The 16530-nt window shown below is 41.2% G+C and overlaps 1 protein-coding gene across 7 annotated transcripts in view; it reads left to right on the top strand.

The window, feature by feature from the left end:
* Sybu (syntabulin) overlaps positions 1–16530 on the top strand; it is a 110404-nt gene that overhangs the window by 67034 nt on the left and 26840 nt on the right. The window contains exons 1-2 of one of the 7 annotated variants that reach the window (XM_021183573.2): positions 6698–6989; positions 8115–8222. The exons of 5 other annotated variants lie outside the window; for them this stretch is intronic. In XM_021183573.2, coding sequence (XP_021039232.1) covers positions 6962–6989; positions 8115–8222 — 136 coding nt within the window. In that variant the 5' untranslated portion in view covers positions 6698–6961. Of the gene's footprint in view, positions 1–6697; positions 6990–8114; positions 8223–16530 lie in introns of those variants that run through there. One more of the 7 variants, XM_021183575.2, reaches the window with a different exon arrangement.

Below are 16530 nucleotides of genomic sequence, written 5' to 3'. Positions count from 1 at the left end.
AATTTTAAATAGACTGGAGCACTGTGACAATCTAAAAAGATGTACTGGTATAAGTAATAAATATATATGTATATACATACATTTAAACACATATATTATTTATAAATATCTAAAATTTCTTATTATTTTACATTATCCAATATAGCCGTGGGTACATGGCGATAACTATAGCTGATGACAATGTAATATCAGTTACTTTCAGAAGGCTGAACATAAGCTGTTTTGAAGCAAACCAGTAAAATAAATCATGAAGACAAGATGTAAACATTAAAGGAATGTCACGGTCCTTCGTTACTTTCATTTAATCATAAGTGAAGCCACTCTCTACAAAGTTTGTAGAGTACCAGTAATACCAATAGAAAGAAATCTTAGAGTTTTACTGAATACCCACTGTTTTACTTTCATTTAATCATAAGTGAAGCCACTCTCTACAAAGTTTGTAGAGTACCAGTAATACCAATAGAAAGAAATCTGAGAGTTTTACTGAATACCCACTGTCCTTGGCAAAAATCCAAGCTCTTAACTCACTTAATTTTAACACTACACACACACACACAAGTATAGAGAAACAGAAACACACAGAATATAAAGACCACTATCTGTTTTTACACACACACATACACACACAGAGCAAGGGGAGGGAGAGTGAGAGGGACAGAATGTATATGAATATGAGAATGTTTGGTGATAGAATTCAGTCTACCATTTTCTTGATGTCCTGGTTGGTTTATACTGCCAACTTAACATGACCTAAAGTCACCTGGGAAAAAGGTAGCTTCTGTGAGTTTACCTTTATTCATGACTGATATGGGAGGGAGGACTTAGCCCACTCTGGGCAATGATATCCATAGGCTGGTGGAACTGGGATACATAAGAAAGCTGGCTCAGCATGAGCTAGAGAGCAAGCCAGTAAGCAGCAGTCCTTTGTGGCTTCTGCTCCAGGGTCCTGACATGACTTCCCTGAATGCTGGACTGGTACCTAGCATTAAAAGCACAGCAAACCTTTCTTTCCCCTTAAGTTGCTTTTTGGTCAAACATTTTATCACAGCAAAAGAAAAAAGTTGGAACATTAGTTAAGAACTCCATCTAACTTCTTAGATTCTTTTTTTTTTTTTTTTTTTTTTTTTTTTTTTTTTTTTTTTTTTTTTTTTGGTTTTTCGAGACAGGGTTTCTCTGTGTAGTCCTGGCTGTCCTGGAACTCACTTTGTAGACCAGGCTGGCCTCGAACTCAGAAATCCGCCTGCCTCTGCCTCCCGAGTGCTGGGATTAAAGGCATGCGCCACCACGCCCGGCACTTCTTAGATTCTTAAAGGAAGATCATTACTTTGGCTAAAAGAGCATTTCAAGTTATTGTAAAATGGGACTCTGAAGTTCTCTTGCTGAGAGAAAATATTCACAAGGAGTACATCAGATAATGTTTTGTAGTAGACCATTTCATACTATCCCAGCAGGACCAAAACAGCAGGATCAAACACGGATGTAATGAGCGTACTTCAGTGTTTATCTCTATGGTTGGTTTACATATTTACTCTCATGCCTTTCTCCCATCTGTGCCTTTGATGACGTACTCAATCAAAATAATGGTGCCAAATGGACCTTAGTGGGCTTCCCCTAAGAATTAGTGAATCATAATCCTCTCGATGGCAACTGCTGTCCAAATCCCAGTCTCCTAGGATTTATTGTTTGGCCAGTGTTTGCAGCCACTGAGTTGGGGGACTGCCAGATGCTCACTGCTTACTCTAATGTATTAAGGAAGCCACACAGGTCTCTCATACTGAGGAAGATACAGCCGACTACTCTTACCAGTGAACTTCTTTATCAGTCCTCAGTGTGACAGACAAAAAACCTGGAAACATCTTTTATATGCAAACTTGTAAACCAAGAGCTATAAATCCTGCATATATGTGTTTTAGGTTGGACTTTTTATTTCCTCCATATCAGAGAAACACTTATTAAAGAGTGTCTGCAAAAGAATGGGAATACTTGAGGAGTTCCAGTACTTACCTGCTTGGTAAAAATACATGGTTATAATAGCTTGCAGCCAGTCCCACATCCTGTGGTAACAAGAGACTGTGATATCATTCAGGGTTCTCTAAAGGAACACCCTGATACAATGAACTGATTTACAACTATATGTGTGTATATATGTGTGTTCATATGTAGGTTTATATATGTTCATATATATGTATATTTTAGAATGGTTTTATAGGCTGTGACCTGAGTAGTTGAGCAATAGCTGTCTCCTGATGAAAAAAGCCAATGATCTGGTAGTTGTTCTGTCCACAAGACTAGATGTCTCAGTAATCCTAGTCTGGTGCTGAAATACCAAGGAACTCCTAGAGAGTTGCCAGTTTAGGAGTCACAGAGACAAAGTTCAGAGCTGAGACAGAAGAAAGGACCAACCAGAGACTGCCCCACCTGGGGATCCATCCCATATACAACCACCAAACCCAGACACTATTGCATATGCCAGAAAGATTTTGCCAACAGGATCCTGATATATCTATCTCTTGTGAGGCTATGCCAGTGCCTGGCAATACAGAAGGGGATGCTCACAGTCATCTATTGGATAGAACACAGGGCCCCTAAAGAAGGAGCTAGAGAAAGCACCCAAGGAGCTAAAGGGGTCTGCAACCCTATAGGAGGATCAACAATATGAATTAACCAGTACCCCCCAAAGCTTGTGTCTCTAGTTGCAAATGTAGCAGAGGATTTCCTACTCAGCCATCAATGGGAGGAGAGGCCCCTTGGTCTTGTGCAGATCACATGCCCCAGTACAGGGGAATGCCAGGGCCAGGAAGAGGGAGTGGGTGGTTTGGGGAGCAGGGCGGGGGAGGATATAGGGGACTTTTGGGATAGCATTTGAAATGTAAATGAAGAAAATATCTAATAAAAAATGAAATTAAAAAAAAGAGAGAAGTAGGTTTTAATACAAGCAAAGGAATGCTTCAGGATTGATGAACTTGTCAGTGAGAGTGAGGCCAAGTAGGCAAGAGGCAAAGGCTTTCTTCTGTTGTTATGGTGGCCCAGAATGGATCTCACCAATAATGATCCAGGTTGAAGATAGGTGTTCCACCTCACAGGTGTGCCCAGGTACTTGGGTTTCAGTTAATTCCAGATGTAGTCAAGTTGGCAGCTGAGACTAGCTATCACTGGTCATGTTTTCCAAAATCCAGAGAGGAAGGTTGGAGGTTCCTTGTGAAGATATTGTAGACTTAGATAGAGGTACCAGTGACCTGAGTTTATTGTTTCCTCCACAACTGCATTTGTAGTATAGCATTTGATTGTTCTTGTACAGTGGTTTTCCTTGGGTAAATCAGGTAGTAAAATTCTTCTACCACATAGCCTGGATCAGGGCATCGCTAATAGGCATCCATAAATAGGCTCTATGGCCCCAACCAGAGGTTAGCTTCGAAACATGGTTATAATATATTTGACAGGATACTTGTAGCATTGCATAATGGTGATTACCCTGCATGAGAGTTTAAAGGAAGGGGACCCTCAGTTCATCATGTAATTAAGAGGTTTCTGCTAGACCTAGGTTTGCCTCCTGGGTATGCATTCACTGCCTTATCTGTTTACTTATCTATGAACTATTTTCAAGATACTGACAGCATTCTCATTAAGTGAATAGAGAAGAGGAGAGCATGATGTGGTGTCTACACTCATGTCACCCAGTTTAAATGTGAGGATGTAACTGGAACATAGGGGCATACTGAGATAAGTTTCAGTTGTGAGAATAAAGCAAGGTCGTAGGCTAGTTGCCAGGAAAGGCAGGAGATGTCTTGAGATGAAGAACTGAGGCTATCTTTTCCAGCTTGGGACTTAGGTGGGTAACTAACAGGATGGTGAATGAAGAAGGGAAAGATGAAGTCTCTGTTGTCAGAGTGATGGGAGGCCATGTCAGGGCTTCAAGAGAGGAGATACAGTTCAGTCTATGTGTTTGAGATTTCTCATGTAACTCGTAGAGCTTGAATTCCCTAGTGCAACTGAACAGGGTATAAAATCTAGATGGCTAAGTGCAGGATGGAGATAGAGGAAGCAGACAAGCACAGCATAGATGACTTAGCACAAAGTTCCCATTCTCTTAATAGCATTGGATTTGCCAACTCTGGGGAGTTTGGGATATATGAAGTCAGAAGTTATAGTGATTCTGAATGTATTTCTTTTAATTAAAAGTATTGATGCTGTCTTATTCATTTAAACATAGGACTTTATATAGTGTGTGTGTGTGTTTGTGTGTGTGTGTGTGTGTGTGTGTTAGACAGGGTTTTACTATGTAGCGCTGGCTGACCTGGGACTTTGTATATAGACTAGGCTAGTCTTGGTCTCACAAAGGTCAGCTTACCTCTGACTCACAGGTCCTTATAAGTGTGCCCCACCACTCCAACTACTTATACTTTATTCAAAAGTTTTCCTCAGTCATTTTCATCTCTCAAGCTACTTTTTTACTTTTTCGGATCAAACCATCTTTGTTTTGGCCTACTTGCTTTTAAGTTAAAGCAGTGTCAAGTCCATGTCTTATACTCACTCCCATAGGTTGTATATATAAGCCTACATTTATCACGAGGGTATAGGTTTTTATTAACCCCAAATACACTGATTAAACTTATATTTCTTTGTCCCTTGTAGAATATCACTTAAGTATTTGGGTGGTTCAAGCTGAAAGGGCAGTTAAACTGCTGCAAAAGTTATCTCCTCCTTGAGTGGCCATAATGCATGTCGTGTACCAGGTAGAGGGGAGGGGCAAGGGGAGCATGAGAAGCATTTGGTCATCTTTAGGATAGAATGAAGGGGACCCCATGCTATTTCTAATTATAACCCAGGACAACCTAGTCACATGGACACCTGTTATCATAGAAGGATGGACTGTAGAAATAGGCATTAGTAAATAACTAAGTTGTCATAGTGGTCCCTGCATAGCAGAAGGATAGCTGGCTATTCTCTGATCCAGTTTGTATCTGAGTGTTCCTTCACTACTAAGAGCTATCCAGTCCCTGAGATCACATATCAAGAGGTGTAGGGTTTCATGATCTCTACAACCAGTCACTTGCTGCATTGCTTATAAGGGATCCTTAAAATGTGCAGGATATTATTCCTTAGGAATAATTAGAAAATGAGTTTCTTGCCTAAGCATGAGCTGAGCAAGGACAGCAGTAGCACGCCAAAGTGAAAGGAGAAAGACCACAAAGCGTCAACCCTGCACAAGGAAATATAGGCAACTCAGGAATGCTAGAGAAAGGGGGGGGGGCGGGGAGGGAAGGAAGGAAGGAGAGATACATAATCTTCCCCAGGGAAGTGCACACAAACTGGTCATCTAAATCGTCATCTCAAAAAAAAATACAAAGAAGTAATATTAAACAGACCAAGCAGGTTGTATTTAGAAATATATGTGAACACACACACACACATGCATGCATGCACCACCACACCACCACCATCAACAGCAATGAATGGAAAATATGCCACGGATTTGAAAGAGAGCAAAGAGGGGTGTATGGGAGGATTTGGAAAGAGGAAAGGAAGAGAGAAATGATGTGATTACATTATAACCTCAACAATGAAACAAAAGAAAGGTTTTAAAATATTTAACATCTATGATTCTCATTTTATTTTAAAAAAAAAATCCCATCAGATGAGCTCTGAGAATGGCCAGAGCCATCACAGACATGGGCCACTTCAGACTGACCTGTGGTTTTCAAATGGCACTTTCTGTTCAAAGAAGGTAATTATGAGAACTCTACAATAAGCAGCTTGGGGAAGGCTCAGTATACAAAGATTCCTGCTTCTTTGAGAGGTAATTGTGGAAGGAGGTACTATACTCTACTTATATTTAGACATGAAAGTAGGGTGATCTAGCTCAGACTGGAGCAGGTCAGGGAGAGCTAGCAGAAGGGAGAATATGTCAAGAGATGTTCTCTCTTGTTCTCAGTTGAATATAGAAATAATGAATACTTAGCTTTTCCTCCATGCTATGGGGGTCATAAATGATGTGAGGCATGTAGCAAAGCACACACAGGAACCTAAGTTCCACATGGCACTAGCAGGCAAATATACATAGCCTTCATCTTTGCAATGGTCAATGTCAGCATTGGACAGAATGCCGTGTTACAGTGGAAACCCTTTGCCTGACAAACAGTATTTACTCAACGGATGATCACCTTCATTGTAATCTAAAAAATGTGGGAGGAGTTTACAAATTATACAACTTCCAAGCATTTGAATACTCCCTCCCCTTGGGCTTCTATTGTCTGTAGTGCCTTGGTAAGAATCATCCTGATGTCCGGAAGTACTCTGTTGGAAGTGTCTATTTCTAGAAAGCTCCTGTTTGGAAAGCATTCCTACAGTTGTCCCAGAGAGCCCCAGATTCCATTTTCTCCTTCTCAGAACACCAGAGCTCCCCTGCTCTTCTCTGCCTGGCAGCGTGGTGAAGTGACCTGCATACTTAAATAGCTGTAATTCATGCAGTGCCCAAGCTTGTCCCTCAAAATGTCACATGCTTGCCATTGGATTTAGAGCACTGTCAGTGTTTGGTGTCATTTCTGGCTTATTCACTTGGGCATTATAATCAAAATGTGGAATACGGCTGCATGCTCTGTACTAGTATTGCCAAAGGATTAGCTATGACTGGTGTGCAAGTGTTTGCTTCCATTTGACAATTTGGTATTTCTGCAAATGCTTTGTGTCCATTCACAAGGGCAATGCTTTCATTTGAAATGCTTCAGTCACCAGGGAAAAGGCTCAGTGCTCTTCCCTGATAGGCCAGCTCTCCCTCTGCCTCCTGTTGCTATGGTGCCCAGCAGAGTAACTTCCTTGCCCTACACATGTAGGAGGCTCCGTCTCCATGGATACCCCACTCTGAGATTGTACTCTACTGAGAGATGAGCTGCACACACTGTATTTCTGCAAAAGGCATACCCCAGCCTGTGGTGGGAGGCTGCTTTCAAAGGCAGTGTTTGCCATGAAAGTCTATGGAGCTTACTCTCTTAGTAAGTACTGTTAGTCACAGTAAGTAAATGGTTATATGGGATCACAGTGGATATGCTCTGTGTGTGTGTGTGTGTGTGTGTGTGCACGCGTGCGTGTGAGTATGTATATGTGTATGTGTAAAGATAATTGTAATAGGCTGCAAATATATAATAAAAACAAATTTTAATTCTGCCATTTAGGTATTCTGAATCCAGGGTCAATAACTAAAGTTTTTTTTTTCTTTAATGCCTACATATGTTGTTTCAATTTCTTCATCTTCTGTGAGTTTTTGTATGTGGATTAATACCAAAAGTTAAGTTTAAAATGACTCTGGATGATTATGTTTTAACATGTTCTCTTTACTCTGAGCATTGCATAGAGCATTTGTAAATAGTGAATGTGGCATTCTGAGAGTCTGAGCTAGGGGAATAGACAAGCACGGCCACAATTAACGCTAATTGGCACCTCCCACAGTTTGCAGTGGGCCTCTGTGTAGGCTGAGATGTGATGTGTTTATTATCAAGAGAGAGCGTCAGCTTCTGTGATTAGTGAAAGATGCCCATGTCTGCTGTTTAACTATGAAAAATATTCAGGGCACGTCTGTCTGACCTACTTTAATTTACTTTTCTTCCATGGCATCCAGTAGAAATTTGGAAATTCTTCATGTCTATGGGTTGCAATATGGAAGTTTTTTTTTATTTGTGTGCTCTGAGTTGTTGGAATATTTTCTCTTTACTGTACATTCCAACAGTGTAAAGGTTGAATTATCACTGTTGTAAACACAAGAGTCATCTTAAAGTGCCTTTCATCTGCAAGGCAAATGATTAATGTTTGTGCTGTTAAAATTATTAGCTGAAACATTTGAATGGCTATGCATATGTTACTCTGACTCTAGTTAAACAGTCTTAAAACTGTAACATTAAGGTTTTTAGAATGTCTTCAATAGATGTGCAGCATATACAAATGACTGCAAATACAAAAGAAAAATGAGCCATGAAGTATATGATGCTGATATTTAGTGGGGGGCATGGGGAGAGTGACAGAGAGCACAGAGCATTGTGCTAGATTGTAAAGTTATTTTGCTTTCCATAATTCATGGCCATTCAAGCAGAGGACAAACAATTTGGTATCATGTTTTCCAACAGTTACTCATAAAGTGTGGTTGGCCCAAATGGCAGAAGGTTCCACCCCCGAGAGCATGAATGTACCGATGACTGTTATGTTTCCAACTTGTCACATGGGTCAAGTTTTAGGTCAGTAGTTGGATACTTTATTTTATAACCATCATTTCTATGAGTTGATACAGCAATGTGCAAATATGTATATCTGTATGATGATATAGATTTCTCTTTCTTGTTTGTCTTTGAAAGTAAGGTGTGTGTGTGTGTGTGTTGTGTTTTGTGTGTGAGGGTGTGTATGGTATGTATATGGTGTATATATGAGTTTGTGTATGGTGTATGTGTGTGTGTATTGTGTGTACAGTGTGTAGTTTATGTGTATGTGTGTGTTTGATTTGACTTAAAAATGTCTTTGTCTTTTACCTAAAATATGCAGAAAAAAACATTGCCAGTCAACTAAGGTTCTTCTGACAATTTGATGTCATATGGCATCCTGTAAATATTAGGTGGTATTATAGTAAGATTACTATAAGTGTAGTCATCATAGTGATACCACAGAGCAGTGAAGGGAAGTTTCAGATAACAGCTTGAGCAGTCTTTTTCAGCCTATTAATTGTACTAGGAATCTACATGCACTTGACATTTTGAAGGGAGTTGTGAGTTTTAGTGTACAAGAGAATGTAACTATCCCAAAGTACAACATTTTGACTTTTTGTCCACTTCAGATAGGTTGCTTTGTGTTTTGTAAAATAGTTACACGTGCATAACAGAATGCTTTCCAATTAACTGTGTTGCTGGTAAAAGTGGCTATTGAAGCTTTTACAGTGTGGAAGCCTGGTGGAGGAAGCTAAGTCATAGCACAATTCTAGTTCAGATTTAGGCAATGAATTGAATATGTAACAATTAAAACCTAGGCTTGAGGTTTTTAATCTCACTTCCTGAAAATATTTGCATTCATGGTTACTGGAGTGGATAAAGTATTTTAAAGAAAGAGTAATTGCATTAAGTTGAAAGAACAGGGAATAGTGGGGGAGGAATTGATGGGAAATGACTGATTAGTATGTATAGAAACAGGCCCCATGCTGGGAGTTTTCCTTTTGCACTAATTCTGTATGACATTAAATCAAAATTAAATAAATAAATACATAAATGGAATGAAAAATAGAAATCGGTGGTGCCATATGCACAGAGCCTGCTGGTGCTTATTTTAAAGCACAAGAAGAGTTGACCTAGATTATACTTCGCAACTTTATTTTCATTTTGTCATTTTGTTTCTGCTTTTCTCTCTAGCATATTCTATTTCTTCCATCTGTTTGCCCTGGGAAGAATATGGTGTGTGTAAAATGGACTATATTACTAACCCACATGAATAAAAAAAATGGGTTGGGGTGGGGGCTCTAGAGATTAAGAGCTCAGAGGCTTTGTAGATACACACACCCTACCTTTTGCTGAGCAAACTTTCACATGTACATCACTCAGATGATCTAGTAAGCCTCTTTACTACTGTTCCAAGACAATTAAATCTTTAATGTCATCCCTACTAACAAAGTAGCTTTCAGTTTTATGTACTGCTCTTAAAAAAAGAAAGAAAAGAAAGAAGAAAAAGCCCTTATTTTTCCAATTGATGTTAGTCATGCATGTATATGCTTGGGCAGCTTGTCACAGTTTGTATGTTAAGTGTTTGGGTTGCTGTCATATCATTTGTTGACCCCTGGAAGCATTATGCAGTGTTGGTTAACCATGGAGCTTGTGTCTGTTCACGTGGAGGGGTGTTCCCTTGGCTGATGCAGTGGTGACATTGTTCATGGAAACCAGATAGTCCTGAGTCTGGTTTCTCGTGCTCACTTCAGCTACTGAGATAAGCAGCTCCACAGGTCTCTTCCAGGAAGATCTGATTTCTGCCAAAGACGAGGAGCAGGCCTGACTGTTCTTGAGCCATGGGTGCTATGCCAAAACCTGATACTGGTTTACAGCCTGACATCCAATGCTTTTCTTCCTGAGCAGCAGGAGCAGTGAGAGATCCCAGCCATAAGTTTAGAAGAGAGTTAGTTTATAAAGAGAGGTGGTTTGGGATCTACAGAGTACATGTACCACTGTTTTCATGCTGCCAAGCCCAAGGCTGCAGCCCTTACAGGGGTTTTGCTTGTACCTTGAGAGTTGGCTAGGGCTCTGCAGCATAACATTCCTACCATCAGTCTCTGCCACCATTCAACAGAGCTGAGTCCTGCTTCACACTAATGTTGCCCACTAAAATATGATTTTATTATGGTATCTGGGTTAGGTTTAATTGGTATTTCTAAATCATTCTTTATTGAGATATAAACTTCTCTAGAACAGGAACTATTTTTTCTTCTTCATCCTGCCTTCCACCTGGCCACCTTCTTTCTCTGTGTTACTCTGTCAATCATTTCCATGTATTTTGCTCTTTTTCTTAGTCACTTCATTATATTTTGTTTTGTTAGACTTTGCCACTTCCCTTCTTCCTTAAGCATTGCACATGATGTGTACCTTGAGAAGAGCATTTGTGATGGGTGTGAACTAAAGAGCATAACAGCGACCTGTTTCCATTTGAAGAACTGCTGTCATGAAAACCTGCCTTCTCTTCCCATATTCTACCCTCTGTTTCACAGCAGTACTGACCATTATACCATGGTGTGTGTGTGTGTGTGTGTGTGTGTGTGTGTGTGTGTTTATTTCCTTACACTTAAAGATGTTGCCACCTTAAACACATATTCTTGAAAAATATGATGAAATTCAAAGGCACATGTCTTTTAAAACCCTAAAGCAATGTTTTCTCTACCTTTCCATTCTCCTTCTTTGCCCAATACCTTGTACTTGGTAGGTGTTCAGGGGATGCTTGTGAACAGGCACGATTGAGCCTAGTAGGTGTTGTACCTCTAGATGGCAAGGTAGTATTGACTGATTCCAGTTAGCTTGGTCCTTTAGACCCTTGTTTTATCTCTTCAGGTGCTTGTAAATGTAAGGCACATGAATGTCACATCAGATCTGATTGCTTCGGGGCATTTTCCTACTGGCATTTCCAGACCCTGCTTACTTTGTTTTTGCAATCCTTGCCAACATTGTTCAGTGACCATAAAGAAAGTAGCTTTCATTGTTCATAAGTCTCTGCTTTGCTGTTCTCTTTTTTTTTTTTCTTCATAAAACACCATGCATGGGGTGGAGAAGGAAGGAGCAGAGAGAGCAGAGAACATTGAGTACACTTGAATTTAAGTTAGCTTGTATAGGGGGTGGGACAGATTAGCTAGGCAGGCAAAGGCCTGGCCTGAGAATGTGTGCTCTGTGCCAGCTGTCACTGAGAGTGAGGTCCTGGGGAAGGTTTCATTAAAACAGTCCATATACATGCAGAGCTAATCTTTGGGCAGAGCCTCATCTAATTGTGAGTACCCTTCATTATCTTTAAAAGCTATACATATCATTAGAATAAGCAAAAAGCCCTTTCAGAGGAAAGGAACGGGCAAAGGGAGTGCCCAGATGCTTGAGACTTGTAGGAGCTTGAGAGTAGGAATGGTGTGCAGTTGATAGACAGTGATGAGGGGGTACAGGACTAGAGCCCACTGCTGGAGATAGACTGCCTTCCCTTCTTTGCCTGCACCCAAACTTCAGAAGGGGAGCAGGAGTAAACCACAGTATCACAGTCCCTGAAGAACTGCAGTTTCTTCTCTGGTTCTCCTGGAGGCAGAAAGAAGAAAGGAAACAGAACATTTGAATTGCTGACCAAGGAGGCTCTGAGCATATCATGGCTCAAAACATTATTTCCATTATTCATTGTGCCTGATATCACCCTCACCCACCCAGACACAGTGTAATCTTTAGCACTGCAACAGTACCATACTGTAACCAGGTGTCACAGAGTGGGAGAGAGGGCCCACTCCACCTGCCCTGTACCTGTTTTCCTTTGAGCCCTGTGCATAATCTAAAAGCTCTCTGATGGTGGCCAGGCCCTCCCCTTGAAATATTTCTACATGACTTCTTTATCCAACCTCTCCTCTTCTCCATTTAAAGTTCCTTAAACAGGTGTCACAATTAAAGCAACCACTCTGTGAACTTGCATTTCTTCATCTGTATTTGTTCCCATACTTGTTATTTGTTTTATTTTTATTGGAGTGTACAGGGATAAATCCAGCATTGATCTTTGACTATCTCAAGCCATTCAGATTGTATTATTCCGTTTTTTGTCTTTTAGTACTTCCTCAGGCTGTATGCCACATAGATTTTTCATTTGCTGACTGAAATAATTTCCATTTTGTTTTTGATTGAGTGGGTATATATATATATATATATATATATATATATATATCCTTCTGGCTGTTCCTTTATGTAGGCTGCAGTGCAGGCAGGTGTGCAGTACAAAACAAAATTATTATTAACATTTAACTTTTCCTGTTAAATCCTTTTGTTCGCCTAGAATTTTACATGACTTTTGCACTAGGAAGTTAATTTTGTAAACTTACAAGCTCTAAGAGAAAAGGTGCTATACACTCATCTCCTTCTCCTTTATCATGCTCTCTAACTTCTACCTGTAACCATTGCCCTTATTTCTGCCCAGCCCCCAGCCCCCACCCCAAACCATGTTGTCATGGTCTGGATAAGGCATAACTTGGTTCATATCATGACCTCATTCACAGATGACCTTCAGTATGACCTGCAGCCCTCTTTCCAAAGCATGGCTTTCCTAGTTTTCATGTCTCGATATAATACTCCCTTTTGTTTGTTTGTTTTTGTTTTTATTTTTTTGAGACAGGGTTTCTCTGTATAGCCCTGGCTGTCCTGGAACTCACTTTGTAGACCAGGCTGACCTCGAACTCAGAAATCTGCCTGCCTCTGCCTCCCGAGTGCTAGGATTAAAGGCGTGCGCCACCATGCCCGGCCAATACTCTCATTTTGACTGCAGTTTTTTTTTTTCATCTGATTACTGTATTCCACTCAAATAAAGGATTTAATGGCCTGCACACCTGACCTGCTTCCTTTCTTCCACAGTTCAGTTTGCTCTGTTCCTGTTCCTTGAACTCAGGTTCCTTCCCTTATTGCTTTCTGCTTCATGCTCCATGCTCATCTCAGGTAGCACTTGTCCCTACTGCAGAGCCTGCTACTGCACTGATGCCCTCCTTCTCACCAAGGATGTCTTCCTCTCCTGTGTACTTTGCGCTATGTGCGTGCGTGCGTGTGTGTGTGTGTGTGTGTGTGTGTGTGTGTGTGTATGTATGTGTGTGTGTGTGTGTGTGTGTGTGTCTTAGTCAGAGTTTCTATTGGCTGTGATGAAACACCATGACCAAAAAGCAAGTTGGGGAGCTTTGGCTTACATTTCCACATCACTGTTCATCACCAAAGTCAGAACAGGAACTCAACCAAGTCAGGAACCTGGAAGCAGGAGCTGATGTAGAAGCCATGAAGGGGTATGGCTTACTGGCTAGCTTCCCATGGCTTGCCCGGTCTGACTACCATTCTAGGGATGACACCACCCACCAACAGTAGGCTGCCCCCTCCCCACTGATCAATAATTGAGAAAATACCTTACTGCTGAATCTCATGGAAGAATTTCCTCAACTGGGCTCCTTCCTCTTTGATGACACCAGCTTGTGTCAAGCTGACCCACAAAACCAGTCAGTACAGTGTGCTATGTTCATCATGCAGCCTAGCTGCTTGACTGTAAGCTCTGCCAATTCTCTGAAATGCTGAGTGCTGGAACTAAGTTCTTCATGTTGCTGCCACACACAGAGCCCTAGAGTATACAAGTCACAGCATGTACTTGAAATAAGCTGAGTTAAATATCATCACCCTGGAATCCAGCTGTTAGATCTTTGTGTCTTGTAATGATCAGCTCCCAAACTGGGAGGAATTCAGACTCAGTAGAGTTGGCACAGACATGAGGACGCTCGTCATCTCTCAGAAGTTTAGGTCTCTCATCCTTTCTCTTTCTAGGAATAGAAGGATGTAAGGGAACAGCAGAGATGAGGTTCTTGAGCAAGAAGGCTCTGAGGACATACAGGATTGTTATCCAACACTGGCATGTGTTGTTGCTTATCCCTTCCAGGCCTGTGGAGCTATAGTCTGCTGTCAGTACTGTGCCTTCCACTTTTCTGTTCATGTCATCAATTAAGTACATGAAATGGGATAAGGACAAGGATAGAGCAGGGTGACATGCTGTCAGAGATTTCCCCAGAGGTTGTTGGACAGTTCATTAGTCAGGCCTCTCTGGGTACTGAAGCACGCTATCACCCAGTGCACGTGGTAGCTTTGTTTGTCAGAGTATCTTAAATGTTTATATCAAATGTCTACTAAATTCCAGACATGTGCTTTATATCACAATCTTAACCCTGTCAAAAAAGAGGAGTGTTTTTCATATGTGGCTCTCAGGAAATGGAGAACTACTGCTGGCTCCTTTTTGCATTGATATGGACTTTTTCTATAATTCTACAATTGGTGATCAATACCAATGTCAAGAGGGGTTAATTTTTTTTCACAATTTGTCCCTTCATCTGAAACTTACATACTTCTCCCCTCCCCATTTCCAACCTGCCACCACTGGAAGTATTGCTGAATGAACCATTTCTTGAGTCTACTGCAATCCAGGCACCACCCTTGCCTCTGGGAAAGCAGTAAAGAATAAGACATGGGCCTTCCCAGCCACAGGCTAGTACTCTTAACTGAATTTTAAGAGAGTTGGGTAAGATGGATGGAGGTAAAATGAAGGGAGTATTGATTTATTATAAATAACATCAGTCTATCAACTCAACGCAAGGGAACATGGGAAAAGGAAGTAGCTTGGTCACAACTCCTTCCAGGAGACATCACTAAATTCTAACAGTGAAGGAATTTTTAGTGCTGTGAAAATTGTCAGGGTAACTGCACTTCCTGGAACCTTGTTCTCTTGGAAGTGATGGTGAGTAGGCTCACGGACAAGTGTGTTTAAAGCATGTCTACACTAACCAGGCCATGTGATGAAAGCTTGTTAGCTTAAGACTATAAAGGAGGGCCATCCACTCTCTTTTAGAAGCAGATAAAGGTCAAAGGTCAACTGGGACCTGAAGAACAGGTAGTAGTTAGACAAGCCTGGAGGGAAAGAAAATAATTCTAGCAGAAGGAACAGCATTTGTGACAACGTGGCATCATAGACATCATAGGACACTCTAAGGATACGTAGCCTCACCTGAGTGAACTTTGTCTCACTTGTGTCTTCCATGACACAGTGACCGGGAAGAGCTTAAGGAGGGAATTATCTAAGAAGATTTATGCTCTGCAATAGTATGCAGGACAAAGTATCTGAGGCCACATCCAATGGTTGGGCTTAGCCTGGAAATTGCAAGTAAAAAGTGGTGGTTTCAATCAAACAGTAGTCAGGCTTGAGAAATCCTGCTGTAGAGCAGGGAGGAAGGATTTTAGGAGCCAGAGGGTCATGAACACCACAAGAAAACCCACACAATCAGCAAACCTGGACCCACTGGGCTTACTGAAACTGAACTGAAAATCAAGGATCTGGCTTAGGCCTTCTGCATATATGTTGCGTTAGTGTAGCTTGGTTTACTTGTGGGACTCCTAACAGAAGCAGCAAGGCTTTTTCTGACACTTTTGCCTGCTTTTGGGATGCTTCTCCGGCTGGATTAACTGGTACAGTCTTTTTTTTTTTTTTTAATATTTTTTATTAGGTATTTTCCTCATTTACATTTCCAATGCTATCCCAACAGTCCCCCACTCCCCTACCCACCCAATCCCACTTTCTGGCCCTGGCTTTCCCCTGTACTGAGGCATATAAAGTTTGCACGACCAATGGGCCTCTCTTTCCACTGATGGCCGACTAGGCCATTTTTAATACATATGAAGCTAGAGACAAAAGCTCTGGGGTACTGGTTAGTTCATATTGTTGTTCCACCTATAGGGGTGTAGATCCCTTTAGCTCCTTGGGTACTTTCTCTAGCTTCTCCATTGGGAGCCCTGTGATCCATCCACTAGCTGACTGTGAGCATCCACTTATGTGTTTGCTAGGCCCCAGCATAGTCTCGCAAGAGACATCGATATCAGGGTCCTTTCAGCAAAATCTTGCTAGTGTATGCAACGGTGTCAGCGTTTGGAGGCTGATTATGGGATGGATCCCTGGATATGGCAGTCTCTAGATGGTCCATCCATTTGTCTCAGCTCCAAATTTTGTCTCTGGAACTCCTTCCATGGGTGTTGTGTTCCCAATTCTAAGAAGGGGCAAAATGTCCACACTTTGGTCTTCGTTCTTCTTGAGTTTCATGTGTTTCGTAATTGTATCTTGTATCTTGGGTATTCTAAGGTTCTGGGCTAATATCCACTTATCAATGAGTATGTATCATGTGAGTCCTTTTGTGATTGGGTTACCTCACTCAGGATGATGCCCTCCAGGTCCATCCATTTGCCTAGTAATTTCATAAATTCATTCTTTTTAATAGCTGAGTAGTACTCC

This window comes from Mus caroli, chromosome 15 (assembly GCF_900094665.2).
Source record: "Mus caroli chromosome 15, CAROLI_EIJ_v1.1, whole genome shotgun sequence".
Lineage (NCBI taxonomy): Eukaryota > Metazoa > Chordata > Mammalia > Rodentia > Muridae > Mus > Mus caroli.
This window is presented reverse-complemented; position numbering and strand designations above follow the sequence as displayed.